This window comes from Nannospalax galili, unplaced genomic scaffold (assembly GCF_000622305.1).
Source record: "Nannospalax galili isolate Female #2095 unplaced genomic scaffold, S.galili_v1.0 scaffold1895, whole genome shotgun sequence".
Taxonomy (NCBI): domain Eukaryota; kingdom Metazoa; phylum Chordata; class Mammalia; order Rodentia; family Spalacidae; genus Nannospalax; species Nannospalax galili.
Genome location: NW_008336020.1, coordinates 778,344 through 805,056, shown reverse-complemented (window position 1 = coordinate 805,056; position 26,713 = coordinate 778,344). Strand labels below are relative to the sequence as shown.

General features: G+C 38.3%; 1 protein-coding gene across 4 annotated transcripts in view; it reads left to right on the top strand.

Moving 5' to 3' along the window:
• The first annotated feature begins 23,230 nt into the window (after positions 1 to 23,230).
• Slc25a21 (solute carrier family 25 member 21) overlaps positions 23,231 to 26,713 on the top strand; it is a 221,830-nt gene continuing 218,347 nt past the window's right edge. For all 4 annotated transcript variants that reach the window (XM_008830823.3, XM_008830827.3, XM_008830824.3 and 1 more), the window contains exon 1: positions 23,231 to 23,276. In XM_008830823.3, coding sequence (XP_008829045.1) covers positions 23,248 to 23,276 — 29 coding nt within the window. In that variant the 5' untranslated portion in view covers positions 23,231 to 23,247. The remainder of the gene's footprint in view (positions 23,277 to 26,713) is intronic.

Sequence of the window (26,713 nt, the reverse complement as noted above, 5' to 3'; positions counted from 1 at the left end):
TACTTTGGTAATGACTGTATAAATCTTGAAATCTTTTATAGGTCGAACTAATTATCTTTTTTGCATCAAACTTATTATGCCAGTACCACCAAGTTTGGAAAATAGGGTGTGCCTTGGAGCAAAGAATCTTGAAGTAGATAGAGCATTACAAATATTTTAGATGGAAATCCATCCTAATTATATCTAAATGGGGTTTCCTGTGCCATATCTCTCTTTCATTCACTATCCATCTACATTTGGTAGCCATCTACTCATGATCTGAAGGCTCTTAGTAATGGGGAAGAACCTCTGATCTCAAAGGGAGAGGATCAAGAGCTTCCTAGTCTTCATTACTCACAGCACACTTTTAGTATTTACAGTGCTCTTTCTCCTTGTAAGTACCAGAGACTTTGTCAGCTTTACAAAATCTATCAGAACCTTTGAAATTTAAAAGAAATAAACACCATTCTGTATTTCACAATTTTTTTATCCTTAAAAGTTACTGTTTTTGCTCAACAAAAGTAGGCAACCTTTTCAGTGTCTGATTCATTTAGGGTCTCCCGAATGATATGTAAGTACCCTGTTTATGTTTACATACATATGGACCTGTGCGTGGTCGACTATGAACCAAGGCCAGTGCTTCCCAGCCACTGAGTCTATAGCATTTGCCTAATCACATCATCTGTCTCTTTTTTGTATCTTAGAATCATGCTGTGGATCTTGCCATTCACTGTTTTTATTGGAGGATACTCTTATTTTTTTCTTCCTCCTCAATTTTTATTAGTTCTCTGAGAATTTCATACACTGTGTTTTGATCATATTCATCCTCTACAGCTCCTCCCAGGTCTGCCCCCCTTCCTTACCTACCCAACTCTTTGTCCTCTTTTTTTCTTAAACACATGGATTTCAATTTATGCAACTCATATGCTCTTGGGGGTATGTCCATCCACTGGAGCATGGTTGACCTGCCAGGGGCTACACCCTTACAGAAAACTGACTCTGACTCTCCCTCTCTAAGCAGCTCTCAGTTGTCAAGAGCTCCTCAGGTAGGGATGTGACATCATGCCCACCTCCTCTCTCCATACTAGGGTTTTGTCTGGCTTAAGCTTGCACAGGTCTTGTGGATTCTGTCACAACCGCTGTGAGTTCATATGTGCAACTGCTCTGTTGTGTCTAAAAGACTGTTTCCTTGCAGTCATCCACCACTTCTGACTTCTATTTTTACCACCTCTTCTATCATGTTTCCTGAGCCTTGGGAGGAGAGGATATGATATAGGTGTGCTGTTTAGGACTGAGTACTCCAGAGGATACTCTATTTTTTTAATTAATTAATTTTTACACCCACTTCCCAGATAGCGCCCTCCCATAGCCTCTCTCCCCAACTAGAGCCCTTATACTCTGATATCCCTGCTACTGTCTGCTGTGTTGTTGGCACCCCCAGCCATTCCCCACTACTTGTCCATCTGGTGACTCTAGTCAGTTGATCTAGAGGTCTTTGTTTTAGGAGGCTCAGCTGTTCCTCATCTATCAGTAATCAGTTGTCAATGTTCCTTTAGATAAGATTGGGGTCTGCTGTTCATTTTCCCAGTTCTATGCTGGGTTACTATCTGGGAGTCCCTTTGGCCACCCTGGCCAACAACTCAAAAGAAGGTATTGCCTGTCTGGCATTGTTATTTGTTATGTAGCCTTTAGCTATACGTATGGATTCTTATGAAATTATATCGGCCCCTTTAATCTTTGGTTATACTTTCCTTTTGGGTATTTAAGGCCACACAGTTGGTCCAGATAAACCAATTTATTTTTACTCTTAAGGTCGTTTGACAATCTATTCCTCAGGGGTCACATGGGCTTGGGAGGAGCCCCTGGCTCCTTTCTTTTACCAGGTCTGCCTACGTGAAGATAAGTCAAAGGTCCTTCTTGACCATGGTTGGCTTCACTTGGAAGCATGGAGGAAATGATTCCTCTGTGTTGACCCTCCTCATTATAGACTGGACACTGGTTCAAGTCCATCTGGTGGGGTCTCCTCGGCCTCCTTGATCAAGAGGACAGGTGACCCACCACCATTATAGGACATTTTGAGAGATGCTCATGGTCCCCTGGAACTAGTCGACCTAGGAGGGTAAAGAGCAAAAATTGTCCTTTATGTTCCTGACCAAATTATTATAGTCCTCAAAGTATGTCTGTTAAACACCCAAGAAGGTTAGTTCCACCAGTCTGATATTTGTAATTACTGTGTGTCATGTAGATAAATCTTGGGCAAGACCAGTTGTCTTTACCTAGACATATTTTTCTTGATCTGCTATGTATAATTTGTCAGTAGGTTGTAGGAGTAATGTGGTTCCCTCTGGTTTTCAAAACTAGCTAGGCATTGTTTATCTCTAGCATTGTCTCACCCCTCCATCATGGTTTTCCCACTTAAGGTGCCTCCATTTCCCCCCTTTCTCTTTTAAAGGACAAGAATTCAGTAGTAGGAAAAACAATTTGTGTGGGAACTGTAGACAGTTTGTCCTCAGTTGTCTAAGTGTTTGTTCTAACTATTCTATGTTTGATAATTGAAAGAATTTTCCAAGAACAAAAATGGAGAAGAAAACATCCATCAGTCAAAGAAGGAAGCCTGAAAGCTCGAGTCAAGTCGGGGCAGTACAGCCCTGTGTTCAGCTTCATCCCAGTGCTGTCCTACCGGAAGATGGCTCAGAGAAGCCAGAGAACTAATTTTTCAAAAATCTTAGTTTTTCAATATGAGAAGTTATTTTTAAATTTTATTTATTATTTTAATTTTATGTGTATGAGTGTATTGCATGCACATAAGTGCACTTGTGTTGTGCAATGCCTGTGGATGTCAGAAGAAGGCGTTGGATCCCCTGGAACTGGAGTTACAGACGGTTGTTAGTTGCTATGTGGGTGCTGGGAATTGAACCTTGGTCCTCTGCAAGAGCAGCCAGTGCTCTTAACCAGTGAACTATCTCTCCAGCCCCCCCCCTAAAGTTCTTATTTTTAAACATTGACAAATTCTTTTTTAAAAGAACACATCTGGGGGCTGGAGAGATGACTCAGTTGTTAAGAGCACTTGCTGTTCTTGCAGAGGACCTGGGTTCGACTCTCAGCACCCGCCTCAGGTGGCTAACAACCAATTGCAATTCCAATTCTAAGGAATCTAACAACTTCTTCTGGCCTCCATTGGCAGAAGGCGTGCATGTGATACACATACAGGCATGCAGGTAAAACACTTATACACATTTTCCAGAACATAATGCTCAAATTTATTTTCGTTGCTTCTTGCTTGGGCAAGCTACAAAATGGCTCCCCAAAAGAAAATAGTTCTTGTGGATGACAGTATGTGACCAGAATTGATCACGCACAGTGAAAAATAATGTCAGCAAGGCTAGTGTGACTTGCACACTCTTGCTGGTCCTTAGGACACCTCAGTGTGGGCAGAAGAGAGCTGTTATTTTTATGCCCATTTAGAGGAAGAAATGAAAGCTCAGTGAATAATCCTTGAGCATCTTAAGGGCACAAATCTTTTGAGAAATTGTCAAAACTCATAGACGTCTCTTGCTATAAAAAAACACTGAAACAAACAACCCCCCCCCAATTCACCATATAATTTCTAGGGGTACCTGGAACCTTTCTAACTTTAGTTGTAAGTTAAGAACCCCTGGAATAGGTGAATAAGAAACCTGATACAAAACTGAAGCTTGGGATTATAGAACATGTGTATGTGTGTGTGTGCGTGTGTGTGCACATGGTGTGTGTTATATATGTGTTTATGTGTGTGTTATGTGTGTGGTGTGTATATGGTAGTGTGTATGAGTAGTATATATGCATGGTATATAGGTATATGTATACTACCCTATATGTGTAGTGTGTATATGTGGTATGTGTCTGATATGTGTATATGTGGTATATGTGGTGTGGGGGGTATGTGTGTGATATGTATATGTACATAGTATATATATGTATGCATATATGTAGTGTGTATGTGGTATGTGTGGTGTGTGGGGGAATGTATAGGGTATATATGTGTGGTATGTGTGTGTGCGTCGTGGCACATGCCTTTAATCCCAGCACTCAAGAAGCAGAGTCAGGTGGATCTCTGTGAGATCTAGGCCAGCCTGGTCTGCATAGTGAGTTCCAGGCTAGCTGGGGCTACAGAGAATCCCCATGTCAAACACACACACACACACACACACACACACACACATTGCATAACTTCTAATTAGTTATGTAAGTGACTGGTTAAATACATACTTTTGGAGTTCATGCACTGGAATTATTTTGTTATATACTCACTGCATGGGAGATTAATGTACTACACACAACACCTGAAATAGAAACTTAACTTCAAGTAAACATTCAAAATATGGATACAAAGGCTTTATAGACTATATATACTACTTTAAACTTGGGGGCAGTCAATAAGAGCAGGTGCAGGTAGGGAAAGAAATCTAAATACCATCACATTATATTATATGAAAATTGCAAAAAATCAATAAAAAGAAATTCAAAAAATAGAACTTGAATCTTAAAAAAATATTTTACTGGTATTCAATTTATGAGAGAACTGAAATGGAGGTGTATTTTTAATGGACACAATTTTTCAGGAAACTGTGTGATATTTCAATATAGGTATGTACAGTGTTCAAATGTACAGCATTCAAATCAATAATCGGCATATCCATACCTGCAAGCATTTATTATTTCTCTTTGTGAAAAGTGTTTAAAATTCTCTCAAAATTCCTTTGAGATCTACAATAAAGCACTGTTAAATGTAGTCAGTGTACTATAGAACACATGAACTTCCTCCTCCTATATAAATAATACACATTTTTTGGTACCTGTTAACCAGCAAGTCTATATCCCTGCTCCCTTTCCTTCCAAACTCTGGTAACTGCTATTCTAAGGAGTAGGTTTTTTGTCTTTCTATATTTTTTGAGATTCATTTATACCTAGTTTTATTTAGATTTAATAGAAGATTTCATTTGATAAATCCAGCTTAAGGATATCAAACTCTGTTGTCATTTCTTAGGTATAATTTTCTATCAACTGGTACTTCTAGGACTAAAATAAAACAAAAATTGGTGTTTTGGGGTTTCTTAAAATCATTCAAGATTCCAAAAGTGGTCTAATTGATTTTGTCATACATCTTATAAAATTTCATTTATTTTTAAATGCACGGTTTATATATATTGTTTATGCACATAAAATTAGATTTCACAGCCTCTTGCCTTTTTCAATACCAGTTCACTTTAGTTCAGATCAACACGAAATACGGCGTTTTATTGCCTCTATCGCATTTGACAGTGAGATTACACTGCTGCTCTAATTAGACCCCCACTTGGAGGGCTTGACTGCCTTTGAGCGGTACTTTTCCTGCTTTTTCAGTTTCTCCTTCTCCTTCTTTGGATGATTTAAGAAGATTGTCTAACTTCAGCCGTTTTCAGGGGAAAGATGGTGGGATCCACTTCTGAATCTTACAAATTAACACCCCTCCTCACCCTTCTCTCTCCTTCCTTCCGGCCCCAGGACTCCCGCCTCCTAAATTCTCCTTTGGATTTTTATCTTATGACCTCATTAATTTTTTTTTCCATGAGGCAATGTTTGCACACAGATGTTCTGTAATATATAGCACATATTGGCTGGAGAAAGAAAATTTCACTTCTGTAAAGTGATTTGGGATACAAGTTTATGCAAGATTCTATGCCAAATCACACTGTAGATTGTAACATGCAGCCAGAGTTACCCAAGTCTGCCCTCCAGGAAGCAGCCCACAGTTTAATAATCATGATGCTGTCTTACAGTGACTCCTAGGGCTGTTCTACAAAGCTTTGAAGCAATGATTCATTTTTCCTGTTTCTTTTCCTTTTTATTTTTTTTCAATTGGTTTTTGTGTTTTGGTTTGGTTTGGTTTGGTTTTTTATTTTGTAAGACAGGATCTCCCTGTAGCCCCAACTGGCCTGGAACTTGTTATGTAGACCAGGATGGCTTTGATCTCACAGAGATCTGCCTGCCTCTGCCTCCCAAGTGCTGGAATTAAAGGTGTGTGCCACTGTGCCCTGCATTTCTGCATATAATTCTTTAAAATTATGTTTCAAAGAGCTAACCTTATTTTCATGACGTGTATTTGCATCAAAGAGCTAACCTTATCCACAGTTAACCTATCATTTCATGCAGTGCATTTACATTTGAAACTTGAACCATTTCCTTTCCTTTCCAGTTTGCTAATTTTATTGGAATATAGAATGACCAAACTATAAACTAGCAGGAGAGGGATTTCTAAGATATGGTGCAACTAGCTCTTTCCAATACCTGCTGTTGGGTTGTTAAAAGTGTGCAGAGCCAGGTAATTAGGATGAAAACTTGTACGAAGTGCTAGGGATGTCATTTAAATATTGCAAGCAGTTTTATTTTCTAGATTTCAAGTTCTGGTGGGTAACCAAGAGCATTGGCAATATCCAGTATAGTTTGAGGGTCTATAGGACACCCCGCCCACCCCCTGGTCAACAACTCCAAAAGGGGACATTCATTCCTGGCACTTTGTTTGTTGGCCTATGGTGTCTGGTAGGGGCATTGTCCCCATTATAGGGTAACTCCATCCCAACTCTTCATTCTATACACATATGTATTTTAAGAAGTAATAGCTTTCCATACAATTTCTTCAAAAGGTCTTCAGTGTAGGTTATTCTTCCCCATAGTCCCTCTTCTGCTCTGCCCACCCGTTCCTCACCCCAGTCAACCATTCTATCCCATTATGCCCCTCTCCCCATTATATCACTGGAGCCTCTCTCCTGTCCCATGAGGCCCTCTGCCCCTATGGCTCTTTGCTAGTTCCAGACCTTTATGGATTTTCTGTAACTAAAGATTTAAAGCTATCATCCATTTATGAGAGAGAACATGCAATATTTGTCTCTCTGCAACTGGGTTACCTACTCAGGATGATTGTTTCCAGCTCCATCCATTTATATGAAAATTCATAATTGGTTTTCTTAATGGTTGAATAATATTTTGTTGTGTAAATGTGCATTACTTTAATTATTCATTCATTAGCTGATAGACACCTAGATTGTTTCCATTTCCTTGCTATTGTGAATAGGAGAGCAATGAACATGGGTGAACAGGTATCTCAGTCTTAGGATATAGAGTCCTTTGGGTATATTCCCAAGAGTAGTATGGCTTGATCATGTGGGAGATCTATTTATAGCTTTATGAGGAATGTCTACACTGATTTCTATAGTGGCTACACCAGTTAGCACTGCCACCAGCAGTGAATAAATGCTTCCCTTTGCCCACATCCTCACCATCATTTGTCATCATTTACTTTTTGGATCTTAGCCATTCTGACTGTGGTAAGATGAAATCTCAAAGTAGTTTTATTTTGCATTTATCTTATGGCTAAAGATGTTGAACATTAAAAAAAAAAGATTTCTTGGTCACTTGCAGTTCATCTTTTGAGAACTCTCTGTTTAGTTACCTTTCCAAGTTTTTAATTGGGTTGCTTGTTTTCTTGATGCTCAGTTTCCTGAGTTTTTGTATATTCTAGATATTAACCCTCTGTCAGGTGGATGGCTGATAAAGACTTTTTCTCCATTTTCTAGGCTGGCTCTTTGCTTGAATGGTGGTATCCTTTACTGTTCAGAAATGTCTTAGTTTCATGAGGTCCCATTTGCCTATTATGGGTCTTAATGCCTATGATATTGGGGTCCTGTTCATAAAGTTCTTTCCTGTCATGTAAGTTCCAGTGCATTCCCTACTTTCTTCTCTATCAGATTTGGGATATTGGATTTATGTTGAGATCCTTGATCAACTTGGAGTTGTGTGCAGGGAGTGATAGAGATCTAGTTTAATTCTTCTATATGTAGCTCTTTGTTTTGACCAGCACCATTTGTTGAATATGCTGTCTTTACTCTAGTGTGTATTTCTGACCTCTTTGTCAAAAAATCAGATGGCTATAAATGCATGGGTTTAGATCTGGGTCCTCATCACCATTCCACTGATCAATATCTCTGTTTTGATGCCAATACCATGCTCTGTCATATAATTTGAAGTCCGGAATGGTGACACTTCCAACTCTTCTACTATTCAGGGTTGTTTTGTCTATTTTGTTTTTTTGTGTTTCCATTTGAAATTTGAGATTGCATTGGTAGGGTGGACATTCTCGCCATGTTGCTCTTACTTATTCATGAACACGAGCAGTCTTTCCATATTCTGGTATCTTCTTCCACTTGTTTCAAAAATAAATGTTACAAGGAGATTTTAAACCCTGAACTTCTCTATTATCACCCACCCAGAGGCACAGTGTGACCAAAGCTCTTCCAATCAGACTTCCCTCCCACCAGGCTGGCCATATGAGTCAGGTAACTAAAGTGAGCTCTTCCAGAGCTTTTTCTGCTGGAGCCAGGAAGCAGAGGTCTGCTTACCTCTTGCCTCTTAAAGAAGGCAAGATGGGAGCTGTGGACTCTAATGCAGTGTGCTTCTCTGTGTTAGGACAACTCTGCAACACGAGCAAATAAAGACATGTAGTGACAAGTAGGTGAGGGATGGAGACAGAAGGTCTTGGAGCCAAGCATCCTTGTCATTTCCGTCATTTCATTTATGAGCCAACAAATTCATCTTTTGTGTTTAAGATGATTTGTGTAGAATTTAGTTTCAGACAACCAAGAGCCTTGACAAATTATTTTTGTTGGAACTGACCATCCGAATGAACAAGAAAGCATTGTTTCTCACACAAATTCCTTCCCCTTCTTATTAATAAGATAAAACAATGTGTGTTCACTCTGGGAAATGCCGTTTTTAAAACACAGATAGCCCCTTTTAAGAGTCTCTTTCAAGGTTCAGGAAACAAATATTAAATAAATTAAACCCTTCAGCAGAAGGAATAGCATGGTTTCATTTTCTGACAGTGGCCTTTTAGATGCTTTGTTCATTTTAATAATTGTATTATGGCCCAGCTTTATTCATGAATCTTCCACAGAGAGTTCTAATCTCCTGCCCTCAAGTCCATTCTCCTTGACTAGAGCTCTCAAACCCACTCCAAAGCAAGAGAGATGATAGGTGAATCTTGCATGAACTCATTGGAACCTTCTGACCTGGCTTTGACAGCTTCGTGGTGGTCCCTCCCCTTCCTGTGTAGGAAGGATAACCTTCTTTTTACCCTAGTCATAAGTTGAACTTATTTCAGAATGGTGCCTTTCTGTTAATGCACATTTAGTGAATGGTTAAAACTCATTTTATATGCAAATGTAGTTGGAGTACTAATTGGAAAAGAAAAGGTCAAATTATCCCTGTTTGCAGATGACATGATATTATACATAAGAGATACCAAAAGTTTCGTCAGAAAACTTCTAGAAATGATCAACACTTTCAGCAAAATGGCAGGTTACAAAATCAATTTACAAAAATCGGTAGCCTTTCTATAAGTGAAAGACTTCATGAAAACCCTCCCACTCATAGCCTCAATAAACTACAATAAAATAAAAATATCTAGGAATAAGCCTAACCAAAGACATTAAAGATCTCTACAATAAAAAACCTAAATCTTTGAAGAAAGAGATTGAATAAGACACCAGGAGAGGGAAGGACCTCCCATACTCATGGATTGGTAGAATTAATATTGTGAAAGTGACCCCTAACAAAAGCAATTTATAGATTCAGTGTAATGCCAACCAAAATCCCTATGGCGTTCTTTACAGAATTAGAAAAAAAATCCTAAATTCATATAGAAGCACATATAGCCAAAACAATCTTTAGCAAAAAGAGCAATGCTGGGGGGGGGGAATCACCGTACCATATCTCAAACAATATTACAGAGATATAGTCACATAAACAACATGTTACTGGCACAGAAACAGACCAGTAGATCAATGGAACATAATAAAGACCCAAATATGAGTGTGTGCAATTTCAGTCACCTGATGTTTGGCAAAGATGCCAAGGACACACACTGGAGGAAAGACAGCATCTTCAACAAATGGTGCTGGCAAAAATGAATCACCACTTGTAGAAGAATGAAATTAGATCCTTATCTATCACCCTGCACAAAAGTCAACTCCACGTGGATCAAAGACCTCAGTGTAAAACCTGAAACTGTTAGAAGAAAACATAGGCAGTACCCTACAAGGTACAGCTGTAGGAAAGGACTCTCTAAATCAGACATCAGTTACTTAGACATGAAGGTCAATAATCTATAAGTGGGACCTCATTAAACTAACAAGCTTCTGTACAGAAAAAAAAATCAAGGAAGTGAAGAGGAAACTCACAGAGTAGAAGAAAATCTTCACCAGCTACACATCTGACACAGGCTTAATATTCAGAATATACAAATAACTCAAAAAATAAGGAATCAAGAAAACAAATGACCCAATTAGAAAAATGGACTAGGGACCTGAACAGAGAGTTCTCAAAAGAAGAAGTAAAAACGACTAAGAAACACCTTAAAAAGTGTTCAGCATCCTTAGTAATTAGGGAATTGCAGATAAAAACCACTTTAAGATTTTGTCTTGCTCCAGTCACACTGGCTAAGATCAAGAGAACAAAAAACAGCAAATGTTGGAAAGAAGGTGGGGACACTCATTTGCTGCTGGTGGGACTGCAAACTTGTGCAACCAGTATGGAAAGCGGTGTGGACAACTCTTCAAAAAATAAATATGAGCCTACCATATGATCCAGTTATACCACTCCTTGGCATATACCCAAAGGACTCATCCTACTGCAGAGATATTTGTACATCCGTGATTGTTTCTGCTCTTTTCACAATAGCCAATAAATGGAAGCAACCTAAGCGTCCCTCAACTGACCAATGGATAATGGAACTGTGGTTCATTTGTACAATGGAGTTCTACTCAGTGGTAAAGAAAGATGAAATCATGACATTTGCAGGGAAGTGAATGGCCCTAGAAGCCGTTATACTAAGTGAAGTAAAACAGATTGAGAAAAACAAGTGATGTGTGTTCTCTCTCATTTGTGGATCTTAGCACCAAATCCTTCTATGTGAACATATATCCTGTTGTAACCACAGGAGCCAGGAAGATGGAAAGGAACCATTGAGGGAAAGGGAAAGAAAGAGCCCGAGAGAGGAGGATAGTAGGAGACAGACGTTAAAAAGGAGGAAATGGGGAAAATGGGGTATTTGCCTTCATTTTTTGGTCATTGCAATGAGTTTTGACATGTTATTTCCAGAATTTTATGTTATGATGACAAGTTTTTAATAGATTAACTTGTATATATTTATCATATATACCATAATATTTGAACTGACTAAATCTAATTAGTGTTTGCATGTCTCATTGTTAACACTTTTGTGTTAACACTCTATATCCACCCTCTTAGCACTTTTCAAGAATACAGTACATTGTTAACTATGGTCACTATGTTGTATAACATATCTTTCCAACCTATTCTTTCTATGTAACAAAAGTATCTTTTGACCAACATCTCCGCAGTATCTCGCCACCCATCTTACGAGCATTTTTCTGTTCTCTTTCATGCAATCAACTTTTTCATTCCACCTAATAGTGACACATCTCTCTGTGTCACCTAACATCATGTCTCCCGGATGCATCCATGCTATCAAATGTTGCAAAATTTCTTTTTAATGACTGACTAGTATTCTGTTGTGTATACTCATGAGCTACATACTGATCTCTTGATCAACAAAGCATACTGGTCATAATATCATGGTGCAACAAATGGCTCACATGTTTGTGATGATGCTGGGGTATTGAAGCAAACACAGACACAAATACTGCCAATCCTATAAAAGCATAGTGTATGCAAACATGTACAGTATGTAGTGCTTGATGACAGCTGGTTACAGATTTATATATTTACACTATTGTACTTTTACCATTATTTTAGGTGCTCATTGAAAGAAAAGTTTATTTTAAAGCTGTATGATAGGGCTGGAGAGATGACTCAGCAGTTAAAATCACTGGCTGCTCTTGCAGAAGATCCAGGGTTTGAATTCCAGCACTCACATGGTGGCTAACAGTGTCTGTAACTCCTGTTCACCCACATGACTGAATGGTTCTGGAGAGCTGACACTTTGAGTGGCCATTGGCTTCCTTTGGACCCTTGTGGTGTCCAGTGATAATGTTGCATTCTCCTTTCCCAGCCCCGTCATCACTCCCACAGTGGGCTGATCTATACCTTCTCCCTGACCTCTCCAACATCTCCTTCTTCATCCTGATGACTTTGCTTCCTATTCCTTTGACAAAATTGAGGCAAGGAGAACCAGCATCCCGAACTGTGGTAAAAGAGCAGAGTAGGGACTCAAAACATTTGTTGAATGAAAACCCTCCTGCACATGGACTTACTCAAGACCTAGAAACTGAGGTCAAGCACATGTCCTGTACAGTAGCAAAGAAGCATCCACTGCTGTTTGTTAAGATGAAGACACAGAGAAGCAAATATTGCCTACTGAACTAGGAATTTAAGAAGATTAAAGTCAGCATTGATTCTGTTTAGATGTTTTCTATTAGTAATAATATAGTCAATATTATTACAGCTAAATAAGTGTGTAATAAAATCTGTCTACCTTCATGTATATACACTTTAATTTTATATTTTAATATGCAAATATTGCTGTTAAGTTGGCACTTATTTTACATGAAATTCTCATTTTTGTGAGTTGGCCATATGGAATAATGCTTAGCTTAATTAATATACATAATATAAATCCTATATAGCTGAACTATATTAGTGCTTATATAAGTTGAAGAAGTCCCTAAATCAAATTTCTTCTTTTTCCCTCCACAAGTCAGACCTTGATAGGAATGAATGTGGTATGTAGAATTAACCTGGAACATTAGCTCAGTAAGTTGGACCTCATGGGAGCTTGGCATGGAAGCTGGTTTGAAATAACAACTTAAAGGTAAATTGTGTAGCTATGTTTCAATGTCACTCGGCAAATATAAAATCAAGAGTTAACTCCTAAAGGCCAGTAGTATAGCAGCATAGTTAATAGAATGGAGAAAATCTTGGCTCTACATTAATGAAAGGCTCTAGTAGTAAATGCTTTAAAAAAACAGAAATCATTTAGTCTATCAAGCCAAATAGGGCTGCAAGTAGTAACTAAAGGTGGGGTGTATTTCTCCTCCTTTAAGGTTCTCACACCCTAGCAAGCAGCAAGGGAAGGACCATGTTTGTCTGAGAAAGAGAAGACGTACTGTCTTTTTTGAGTCTTCATGTGGTCAGGATAATAGAGGTATCTGTCTCATGGAGTAGCAAAGAAATTGCAGGCTTGGTGGGTGGACTGGCTGGCGTATTGACTGATTAGTTGGTTGATTTCATTGAGTAGTAATTCCTAAGGATTTAAAAAAATCTTATGTAAGTCTGGAAGTTTAGTTATTATTATTTTTTTTAGTAAACTACTGTAAATAGAGACTTTAAGCTAAAGATTGATTTGCGGCATCTTTGGGAACTTGTGCAGGCAATGGTAAAGTATTATTGGAAATTTAGAGACAGCAAGCATCCATCCCTATGTAATCATTTTAAGACTATCTGAATGTAGGCTAGGTAACAGGATAGATTGGAACAAGGCTCTGCTGGCAAATGTTTGATGATCAGCTCTCAGGATTACATACCCATGAAAACCTTGGTTTGTAGCACATGCCTGTTTCCTTAGTATAAATGCTTTTCTGTGACTGATTTCAAGCTACTAACATGACACCACTGAAGACAGAGATGGAAAGGCGGGCATGCTGGCCTGAAGGAGTCAGTATCTGTGCATCGTGGAGACGTAGGTAGGAGGGGTGTCTAGTTCTAGCTCTTCTGACAAATCAGGGCTCCCAGAAATCCACCTCTTGTTGGCAGAGAGGCAGAAAGCAAATAGAGCTCCCAGAACTGGGCAGGTCTTCCATGGAGTTGACTAGTGATCCTGATGTTCTATAAGAAGTCCTCTCCTCCCATTCCACAGTCCCAATGCCTCTTTTAACTGCTTTTCTGAATGTTGATGAACTTTCAAAATTGAAATGTTGGTTAGCTTGAACATAAAAGTGCAACACGGACTTTCTCAGAATTCATGTGTATATTTATTACATGTATTTATAGGCAATGTAATTAAAGACTTTACATATATCTATTTTATAATTTATAAAACTGACATCTATATTTTGTCTTGTTCACAGTTCCTTCTCTTTCAAGACAGTTTTAGCATCACTGAAAGTATTTTTCCATCTGCTAAGTCCGAAGTTATCTTCTCTTACTGTTTCTTCTTGTGTTGCTGACTGTGCTAAGGATCCACATACAGGCTTTGGCTTTCCGTAAAGACCAACACACCTGCAAGTTGAATCCCTTATCCGATTGCACATGGAGCTTGCTTGAGGTCTTAAATAGAATTAAAGAAGAGAAAGCTAGTATCTTCTGTGTTAAAATATCAACCAATCATTTTAAAGATGTTACATTGAACTGAAATGAGCACAAAATAATTAACATAAAACATTATTAATGAGACTTTTTCATTAGTTTACTAATTTTCAATCTGCTTTTGCATTTAATGAAATCACTTACTGTAGATGTCCTGCCTTGGGTGTGTCCCATTTACCACATAGAGGATAAGGTGCCATATGTTTTTAAATCTGAAATACATGTCCCTACATTTTAAGTCAACAAGACAACAAACCCATAGTATAGCGTTTGCAGTGTGGAGACAACGCATCCCCTGCAAATGTGCACTAACAGCTACTGCTGAGTGTTAGTTTCTTTTTAAAACTACATGCAATACTATGCCTATATGAAGGTATTTGCAGCAAAGTTTTCAACAGGGTCTGCGGCTTGTCCAAACACGTAACATTAAATAAAGTCTTTCAAACCTGCCAAATGCATTGCCTGTTTGGCCAATTCAGTGTCTATAATGTTAAGTTACTGTGCCACAATGGTAGTGCACCTTAGCTGTTATAAAGGAAAAGTATAATATATTTGATTTCCCTTTATGAGGCTCACATTGCTTCTAATTCAGCAGGACTACCACATTTTCTGGGCAGGCTATCAAATAGGATGTTGTAATGATTTGCTTGACTAGTGGAGTGGATGAAAACATACCAGCTCTGTCTGTAGCTGTTCTATTTTTGAATTTGAAATTTGCACAGTATGAAACCATCTTTCTGCAATTCTCTTTAGAAATTAAAATACATTCTTTTATGCATTAAGAGTAAAAATCAGGGGCTGGAGAGGTAGCTCGGCCATTAACGGCTCAAGCTAACAACCAAAATAAGAGTAAAAATTAGTTAAGAAAATGTTAAAACAGCATGAGCACCAGAATACAGGAGTAAGGTCTTGGATTTAATTTTTAAATACCAGAGAAGGGCTATAATGGATTTTTGGCCTGGTACAAACATAGGTTTAAGTTAGACCTGACATCTTAGTGATGCCTGATTGCCTCAGCTCTCCTCGCCGTTTCACAGTTCATGTGGATGTTAAGATGTTTCTTCTTCATAAAATATTAGCTACCAGAATTATAATAATTCATCCTACTTGGTAGATATGAACTTAGAACCTATTATTAGTAATTTTGATATAAGATCCATACACCCCCAAAGTGATCCATGAACTCAATGAGGTCTCTACCAAAATTCCAATGTTACTTTGAAGAGAAATAGAAAAGAATCCTAAAATTCATATGAAACCATGGAAGATCCCAAATGTTCAAAAAATATGAAGCTAGAATCACCTTTCTACTTGACTCCAAAACCTTTGCAAACCTGTAATAACTAAAAAGTGAACACATAGTCAAATGCAACAGGACCAGAAATAAATTTGCACATTTATAGTGAGTTAATTTTTGACAGAGGCTTAAGAGCACCCAATGGAGGTAGCTGTCTGTTCAATAAATGGTGGTTGGACAATTGAATATACACAGGCAGAAATGAAATTGGACTCTTATCGTATGTAAAAGACAATAAAAATAAACTGAATACTTCAATGTAAGAACTTAAATTATAAAATCACCAAAAGAAAGCAGTCCCTTCACATTGATCTCAGAAGACATTTCTTAAATATGACTCAAAAGCCCTGGAAAGAAAAACAGAACTAGAAAAATGGCATCTCATTGAATTAAAACTTTCTGCAAAGCAGGGGAACAATCAATAGAGTAAAAAACCTATAGATTGGTAAAAAAGAATTTGTAAACTATACAGTTAGCAAGAGGTTAACATCCAAAATATATAAAGAACTCAAATTAATGGTAAAGAAAACCACATCTGATTAAAACTGATTAAAGTACCTGGTCAGAAATTTCTCAAAATAGAATATGAAAGTATATGAAAATATGCTCGGTGTCACTAATCACCCAGGGTGAGATAGCATCTCAGAAAAGTTAAAATGACTACTACTAAAAAGATAAACAAGTGTGGCAAGGATGTAAAGAAAGGGGAACTCCTGCTTAGTTTTGGTAGTGATGTGAACTAGTTACTGTCATTACAAAAAAGAGGCTCCTCAAAAACTAAACACAGAACCACCAAGTCATCCGGAAATTGCATATATGAGTGTGCATCTAGTGTAGGTGAAATCAGTTTGCCCAGGAGACATCTGCACAGCCATGTTCAGCTCAGTATTATTCACAGTAGCCTAGGTAGGAGTAGCTCAGAGATGAGGTAATAAAAAAGTATGAGCTACACATATATACAATGTTGTACTATGGAAACTTTAAAAGAAGAAAACCTTTCATGTGTGACTATGCAGCTGAACCTGAAGGACGTTATGCAACATGGAATAAGCCTGGTACAGGAAACAAATGCTTCATGATCCCAATTACACGTTGATATAAAAATATCAAACTGATGGTAGTTGTCAGACAACCTGAAGGAACTGATTGGGAAGGGAAGACATTGATCAAAGTTAGTAAGTAGTAGCTAGTCAGGAATAATAAGCTCTAGTAATCAACTGCAATTGATGAACTATATATCATACATATTTTGTATATAATTATATATTTAAAATTGGTTAAGGATTAGATTTTAAGTGTTCCCACCACAAAGTGTTGATTAGCATGCAAAGTGATGATATGTTAATTAACTTAGGTAATAATCCTACAATGTCAACATAAGAAAAATAGCACATTAGATCCCATATATACACAGAATTATTTATGAATTAAAAATAAAATTTAAAAAGCAGGTGCTATCATAGTTTAAAAACTATCATGAATTCTTTGGAATGAGTGAATTTTCTTTCTGTATGCTAAATTCTTAAAATGTCATATTCTACATATCACTGAAAAGGAATAATGTCACTATAGCATCGTTATATAATCATTCCTTTTTAACAAATATTTATTGAGTGACTACTAAGTACAGGCATGTGTTATAAAGAAGCAAATGTTTATCTATTTCTACACATTACCAGCTAAAGTGTCATATGATAACTCCTATTGTAACATGTTTAATGCAATAGAAATAGAATTATACTTTAACATGATGTAACAGGAATACATAACCAAATTGTAGAAGTGAATTGACTTATGAAAATGAGTTTAGTATAAACTTGTGGTCTGTGTATGAAAACAGTGCATATCATTAAAATAAAAACTAAGACCTAAACTGAAGGGTCATTCATCACTGCCCCTTATTTAGTTATGTTCAAAGCTGCTTTGGGCCACCCGTTTCATCGTCTGCAGCCCTTCATCGTCATTGAAAGTTACTGAAGGTCATTGTCACATAGCTCTGGAGGGAAGGCAGAGTGGAGTGGAAGATTGGCACCCCATTCCAGAGTTCTGTACTTCAGCATCTCCTGGGGTTGGCAGTGGTGGTGTGTGTTCCATTGTTATCAGCCATCCATGTGCTAACACACTGGCTGTTGCCCTTTTCTGTGCTCAGGTTAGGAAGTCATTTGCCCTGTGCTACATGTATTTTAAACCTCTAGCGTGTAAAGGAACAGCCTTTTCCTTTCAAGGAATGATAACTTTGATGGAGTTTTCTACTTGTAGCTCAATATGTGGCCTATACAATCTTTGCATTTTAGGTTTCTTATAAAGGTATAAAAAAAAACACAAGGATTGTATAGGCTGCAGATTAGTTATAATTATTAAAATATTTTTCTATTATTAGATTTATTATTACTATAACGTGCTTCCTCAACAATCTTGGATAAAATTAAATAGTCCTATAAGACAAGAATTGATGCAAAAATAAATAATATTTATAAGTGCACATGTTGCTATTTTCTGTTTGGTATCTTCACGCAACGCCATCCTCAGTGTGTCACTCCTGTGCTGCCCTTTGAAATCCTTCACCCTTCCAGGCACCCTGGTTTTTCTATCAGACTGTTCTCCAGCACCTGGTGCAAGAGCTTTTGTGCACACAGCTCTCCACAGTCCTTTGTCAGTTTACTAGCTACTTATTGACTGGTTACCATCTCACATTTAAATAGCAGCTAATATGTGATCTGTATTGCAATTCCGTATTCAAGCATTTCCTGCACTTTATTCAGCATCATTTTACAACTATTTTTCCATCTTTATCTACTTATTTGTATAACACTCAAACTAATGAAATAAATACAGAATAAATAGATGCCAGATCAGTTTATTTTGAAGATTAGATAACATAAGAGCATATGCACAAACACCATCATCATTAAATTATTTATTCAACAAGTATTTATCAAGCTTACTGAGTGGCCTCCATTGTGCCAGGTGATGGGGATGTGAAGATGCATTCTCTACCTGCAGGAAGGCTGCAGTGTCACACAAGTTCAGATATTGTGGGGCTCCAGTATCAGAAGCAGACCCCGTCCCATGTAGTGGAAAACCTAGTAGCAGCAGTTCTAAATGGATTTTTTTCTCTAAAATGAATGCCAGGAGGTGGACAGATTGGAACTCCACAATGTCAGGGGTGACTTCTACTTTGTTCCTGTGATATGGGGTGTCGGCATCCCCAAATTATCTTCTGTGCAAGATTACTGCCTCAGTCTCATGTCCTCCTTCTATAGCGGGAAGGGAGGAGAAGGAGGAGAGGAGCAGGAACTCGGCCTATAAGATGTCTGTCCCAGATGTTGCTCAAACCACTTTCACTTACATCGCCTAGACCTAATCTTGGTCACATGGCAATGCCTAGCAGCAAGGGAAACTGGGAAATGCTGTTTTCATCCCCAGTGGCCTGGAAGAAGGAATAAATACCAGGGGAAGAACAATCTTTGTCCCAAGGACACTTGGGAAAACTTTTGCTCAAATTCAGAGCTGAAGGTAAGTGGGACTCTCAGAAGTAAATGTATAGATGCCCTTAAGAGTCTGCATGCCCACGGACTGGAAACTGGAGAAGCTATTCTTTCACCAGTCACTATTAATAATTGTTTGTGTGTTGACTTAGAAAGAAGTGGCTCAATTATGTTAGAGAAGGAGGAGCGGGCAGATGTTCACTGTAGATCCGGGCAGATGTTCACTGTAGATCTGTGGCTGAATGGGCCAGGAGTCTCTCAGAAAAGATGGAGGCTGGGAAAAGGGTTTGCAGCAAGATGTTAACCCTTTCTCAGAAATATTGGCTCAGGTGAAGACTAGCGACTGAGGTAGTTCAAGGGTAGCCTAGGGACATACTAAGTTACAGGTTCAGGGGTTAGCCAGCATCTTCCCAGGCCCAAAATAGTGATATTGCCAATTTCATTTGAATCTTAGAGAAAAAAATCGTACCTTGAATTTGCTAAATATTGAAAATATTGAAAAAGTATTTTATTTGTTTTTATTTTATGTGTTTGAGTATATTGCCTGCATGTATGCAAGTGCACCCATGTCATGCAGTAGCTGTGGAGGTCAGAAGAGGGCATTGGATTCCCTGGAACTGGAATTGCAGATGGTTGTTAGCTGACATGTGGGTGCTGGGATCAAACCCGGGTCCTCTGCAAGAGCAGCCAGTGCTCTTAACTGCTGAGCCATCACTCCAGCCCCAAGATTTCTAATTTTGTAAGAAATTATTGAAATCTGTCTTTGCCGATTTACTTAGTTTGTGACTTCATGCTAGGTATTAGAATCGTCAGTAGTATATGGTACAATGGACATTCTTGAGGTCACTTATAGGCCTGTGATAACACAATTCATCTGATTATATTTCTGTTTATCTCCATGAATAATCATGTCCTCACAGTCCCTACCTATCCAGTGAAGGATGATAGGCATCCTTTCCCATGCCAGGGAATCCAGATTTAATTATGAATTATGATAAAGTTAAAACCTCAACAACCTCCACCATATCTATTTTCTCTAATTAGGATGTGTTTTGTTACTAACTTGAACTCTGTGAATTGCCTGCTTTGATTAAAAACAACAATAAATAAAAAATCACACTGATGTTCTGGACAAAACATTACATTTGCCAATTTAAGCCACAGTTTTCTGTGTCCACGTCACAATCTGGTGGGTGGATTCATAGATTGGCATTGGCGCTTGCATTCTGTATTTGTTATTTTTCTCATTGCTGTGACGAATTACCTGACATAAGCAACTTAAGGAAGAGCTGGCTTTGGCCTACAATTTAAGAATGGTTACAGTGGATCCTGGTGAAGACATGGTGGCAGGAGCATGATGCAGCTGATCACACTATAACCACAACCAGAAGAGAGATGGACGCTGGTGCTCAGCTCACTTTCTCCTTTTTATTCTGTCCTGCATCACAACTTATTAATGGTGTCACCCATATTTGGGATGGGTCTTCCCTCCTTAGTTAAACCCCTCTGGAAATACCTTTATAGACAAAACCAGAGGTGTATTTCTATGGTGATTCTAAAACAAGTCAAGTTGACGTGAAGATTAACCATCACACACACTTGGGGGTTCATGGACTACCAGAATCTCTGTGCTGTGAGGAGATGGCACTTTTGCTGGAAAACTGGTAACCAGAGGGGCAAAACCAGGGGTATATCAGCATTCTTTGCTATCTTATTCATAGAAGTGATTGGGACTAGCAGGAGGATTGAAGGACACATGGTTTGATCACTGGCAGAGCATTTGAACTTGGGTTAGTATCACTCCCTCTTAAAATGCATTGAGATGCCCTCAGTGAAAGCAGAAGCACATTGAACAAGGTATTGGAAAACTTCCTGCACTGGCTCCTCATGGCCTGTGAGATGAGGGCTAAGCACCTGAACATGAGCTTGACCTTGATCTATACACGTCCAGTCTCCACCTTCATATCCACCTTCAATCCTAGGCTTCTTTCTTCCCCACTTTTATGTGTGCACGCACACGTGCATGCGCTCAGTGCCTTTCCTCCACACCTCAAACACTCGCTATCCTCTTTCTACCTCAAGTCCCTTTTCCACAGTTGACCCCACCCCAGGCTAGATCAGGAACCTTTCTCCAATGGCTTCCTGCAAAAGTGTCACACCTCCTCCTGTGACTCACTTGTTCTTGTGTATTATTTCTCTTGCTAGGCTCTACATTCGGTGCTGGATATACAGAGGACACCGATGTGAAACTGTTGAATGAATACATGAAAGTTTGTTCAAAGTAGAGATTAGAAAATTATTTAAGTAACTACAGAATTGTAAGATAGGGACTGTGGGAAAGTACAACAATTTCGCAAATGGGAAAATAGTCATCTCTATGTGTGTGTGTGTGTGTGTGTATAGATATGTGAACTGATTTTCCAAATTCTGCTATTAATTCTAAGTAGTGATTTGAAGTTGTTAGTTCTTTTAATAAACTTTGTGAGAGCTGTTCCAGGTAGTACTATTTAATATTTAATATGTTGCTTTTCTCTAATGCAAAGTGAGTGGAAGAAGAATCACTATGTACTTGCTTCAGTAAATTGATTCTGTGTGTCTTACAGAATCTAAACTGATGACAGCTGTAGTACTTGGTAAGAATGCTGTTTTAAAAGTTGAGTTTCCTGGGTAATTTTTTATTGGATTAGGGCTTTGTCCTCTTAATTTAAATTAACCTTAAATCTGAGCTGTTATATGTATGCATATTATACGTGTGTGAACTAAAGAACAATAAGAAAACATGGAATTTTAGACCTCAAATTCATTCTAGATCATTTAATTCTTCTCTTTACTTATGAGAAATTGATGTCCAGGTAGGTAAGTAACTCTTCCTTAGAGGTACCAGGAAAAGAATTGTGGTTACCTGATTCTTATTTCCAGATGAGCGAAAGGACTCAATCAAGGATAATTGTGTGGGGACCTTGTAAGTTACACAGATGTCCCGGTACTGCTGTGATGATCATTATTGTCAGGCTATCATAAGTATTTGAATGATTTTTTTACAATGAGTAGGTCCTAAAACTACTTAAATTACAACTTCTGCCACATGTATAGTTGGATACTCTTTCCTGTTCACGTAGATAAGAGAGTTTTACAATTGATTTGCAAGAAGCTATAGTGTTCTCCTGCTGTGTAATAGTTATGCTCTTGGGCTTTGTAAGAATTACGACCAAGTCTGGGCCAGGGAGGTGGCTCAGAGGGTAAAGACACTTGCCACTGAAAACTGATGACCTGAGTTAGAGCTCCAAAACCCACATGGTAGAAGGAAAGAACTGGCTCCCTCAAGTTGTCCTCTGACCTCCACATGCACTCTGTGGCATGCATGCCTCCCCATACACACACAGTAAAAATAAAAGTTTTTAAGACCAATTCCTATTTGTGACATCTTGGAAGAGTAATGTAACCTTGTGTGCTTTAATTATATTGTCTGTTAAATGGGGACAATGCATCCTATTGCATAGTCTCCTTGGACTGAATGAAATAATCTCCGTGCTACTTGGAACACTGCATGGTGTACAGTGCACATTTGGTGTGTGTTCATTATTAAGCTGTGTTGCATTCTCATAACTACCTTGTCATCTAAGAGCATAAGTGTCTTCATTTCATGACTATTGGAACTGAAGTTTATGATTTGCCATGTTAATGGGAAAAGAACTCAAAGCTCCACACCCCTTACTTTCTTTCTTCTTTTCTCTTTTCCTTCTCCATATACCTATCTGTAAAAACATACTTGCTCACATCTTACTCTGATTGAAATAAAATCATTGTGTCATGGGGCATGGTGACACAATCCTTTAATCCCAGCAGTCAGCAGAGGCGGGTGCTCTCTGTTAGATCAAGGGCAGCCTGGTCTACATAGTGAGTTCCAGATCAGCTGGAGCTACAGGGAGACATTGTCTCAAAACACAAACCAAGAAAGAAAGAAAAACCATATTGTCCTTATGTCTTGGGTAACTAGGCTACTATTAGCTGTCCTGTCCAGAGTTCTAAATTGTTTGAGTCTTGATCTTTGAAAAATCAATAGATGTTTATGTGTTTACTGGCATTTTTCTCTATCATCTTTCAGGTCTTTTAGAAATTTGCCTGATGCACCCCCTGGATGTGGTGAAAACCAGGTAAGGTTCTGCATGAACAAGTTTTATTGACCTTGGCTGATACCCAAATTAAGATCTGTCAGAACACTAAATGCTAGAACTTGTCCCAGGCTACTAGCTTCTCCTATAATGGAATTTATATTTGCTTTTCAAAGAAAGCACTATTTGACAGATAAAATGTGAACAGTGAAAAGCATTTGTGGATAAAGGTCATCTGAAGGTATTTAGGATTTTATTGCTTTCACATGACAACCATAATGTCTGATTTGTGGCTATACTGGTACATGAGGTAAATTTATCAAATTGATGTAAAAGCCAAACTTTATGTAGTGAGTTGTGACAGCAAATTTCAGTTGGCATTGCATATAACAGACTGTTATTGAACAGTCAGCATTTTGGCGTGACTCTAAATTTTCAGGTGATCTTGTTAAATGATGATTAGAGAATTTATTTTTATAACTCTATACCAGTTCATTTGTTTTTTAAATGGAGATTAAGACCATAACAATGTATTGAATCTATTTTCCAAAAACAAAATAAAAAGCAAAAATAAAATAACAAAACTTTGTAAGGGTTAATATGATTATTTTTTAATATGAACAATTTTTAAAGTTTAAACTGTGAGTAAATTACTGGAATCCATTTTTTCAGATCAAAAGTTTTCAGTGTACAGTGAAAGTTTCCATTCATTTGTATTATACAAAACTCCTAAATATCATGCCTAGATTGAAGCTTACCAGGAAACATTACAATGCAATAATTTTATAGTTGGACAAATCATTACTTCTCGGGAACTACTTGATGAGTCAGATTTGGCATTGGATGGATATGTTATTGACTAAAGAAGTTGCAGGATTTTTATTTTTTTACATTAGTTTATTGTGTGTGTGTTGTGTGTGTGTGTGTGTGTGTGGCACATTTTATGAAGGTCAGAGAACAATTTATGGAATTTGTTTCTTTCTTTCACCCATGTGGGTTCTGGGAGTCAAACTCAGGTCATCAGGCTTGGTGGCAAGTGCCCTTACCTACTGAGCTATCTCGTTGGTCCCTGAAGAATTTTAGACTAGTTGGTGAAAGCAAGAGAAAACGATTGTTGCAGGCAAACAATACTACATTTCTGATAGAGATAGGTAGGACTTGGCGTGTGACTTGACATCAAAACTGTAATAACAGAATAGCACAAGCTGGGTAGCTCAAACAAAAGACATTTATTCCCTGGAGTTTTAGAAACTGGGAAGTCCAAGATCAAGGTTGGGACCAACCCAGTTTTTGATGGGAGCCTTCTTCTCGACTTGCGAAGCTCTGTGGTCTTTCACTTTTCTTAAGGAAATCACTAATTCCATCATGGTGGCTCCATTCTTGTGACTTCATCTAAACCTGATTACTAGAGTCTGTTTCCAAACACCGTCACGTTGAGGGTTGGAACTTCAGCATTTGAATTTTGGCAGAGCACAAATATTCAGCATACAATAGCCTCAGTCATTAAACCTAATCAGAGAAAGAAGAAGATCACAAATTATGCTCAAATGGAGAGATGTGCAGCTCTGGAGACTATCTTTTTATAGATTTCAGAAACAGAAAGCACAGCTTATTGGCCTTTCTCCTTAGATTCTTTCAGTCTTCTATGAAAAGTCAAAATATTGCAGCTTGTTTCATCAAGGAGCAGGTTTTCTTTTTTAATAAAGCATGAATTCGTAAATTGGTAATGTGCTCAAATAAGCTCAGAGGAGAATAAGAATGATTGGAGTCAAACATGATGCTAGGATTGGATCACTCAGTCGTTCCTAGTTCTTGTTCATCTAGTCAACAAGCATGTACTTAGTATCCAGCATGCAGGTTCCAGGCTAGCTATGCCCTCAGGCAGCTCATACTCAGAGCAGCTATTAGGAATCTCATCAACATGAACTTCAAAAAACTATATCATTTCCTTGAACTGGATTTAAATCATGTATTGCTTGAAATACATGTGCCAAATAACTGGGGCTTTGTATTGGTATATATAAATACTCTCATGAAAACAGCATTTATTAATTGAAATTAGTCCCAAACTTTTGCCTAACCTGGAAAAGGATAATTCAATCCTTATGGGTGCCCTGAAAGAGAGGGGTACTGGGTGGCATTTGGCTTGAATGACAATGAACAGTGTAGTGAATAAAGATTCCAACCATAGTTATGGAAGCTGGCACCTGTAAATTTGATGTCTGGTGTCTGGTGAAGGCCTGTTAGATAGCACCTTCTCGCTATGTTCTCACATGTTACAAGAGACAAGGCAGCGCCCTGGGGTCATGTTATAAGGACATTAAGCCTATTCATGAAAGCTTTGCCCTTATGGCCTAATTATCTCCTAAAGACTCCTTTTAACACCATCACCTTGGGGATCAGGATTTCAACAAATGAATTTTAGGGGGTCACATTCTGGATATAGGAATCATTGACTCTGTTCACTGCAGTCATTCAGGTTGATGGAAGCACTACTTCAATACACACTCTCCCCTATCCCTGTGGCAGAAAGTAGGGAACTGAATGGTCTCATGATGGTGAATATATAATGGAATATATTGGAATATACAATATATGTATATATATTCCAATCTCTACCTTCACCCAGTGTGGCTGAATATATATATTTCTGCTGCAACTGATGTTTAAGAACTATTCACTTGACTATACCTGGCCAACCAGAAGTGTGACCCTCCCCTCTGATTCATAGAACATGGGTGTCTGTGTGCTACAGGCATGCATGTCTATTCCCTGCCATATGCACAGAAGCATCATCCACTTCCACCTATCAGTTCCCATTCCGGATGTAAGCACCTTTGACTTGTCACTGCTTCTTTTAAAATTCAATTCTGCATTTCTAAATTCCTTTTTACATTGGGTGGAACAGTGCATCTGTGCCAATTCATGCCCTTCCTGGAATCTCAAAAGATGACCTTTTTTTTGGAAATAGGCTCCTTGCAGATATACTTAGCCATGATACACTTGTACTAAATATTGGGGAGATCCTAAGTCCCATATGAATTGCGTTCTTATAAGAAGAGACTCAGAGAGACAGACATGGAGAGGAGACAGCCACACTGGGTGAAGGTAGAGATTGGAATTATGTAACTGCAAGCCAATGCACAAGGACTGCTGGTAACTGCCAGACTGAAGAGAGGAACAGATTCAGAAGTTAACACAGCACGCATGCTGTCTTAATGTGTCAGCTTTAATGTTATCCATGATACTTACGCCCACTTCAGCTACCTCCACCTACCCCAAAATCATCAGTTCTCAACTGTCTCATTGCTTACGCAATGCAGTCATTGTTTACTGAACCAAGTGCTTCCCAGTGGGGTGTTTTCCTGGAGTTAATCACTGCCGTATATTTTCATTCATTCTTTAGTACTCTACATGACTATTGCTGATTATTATTTCTTCCTAGATACTGTTACAGGTTTCTTTTTCCCCCATTTTTT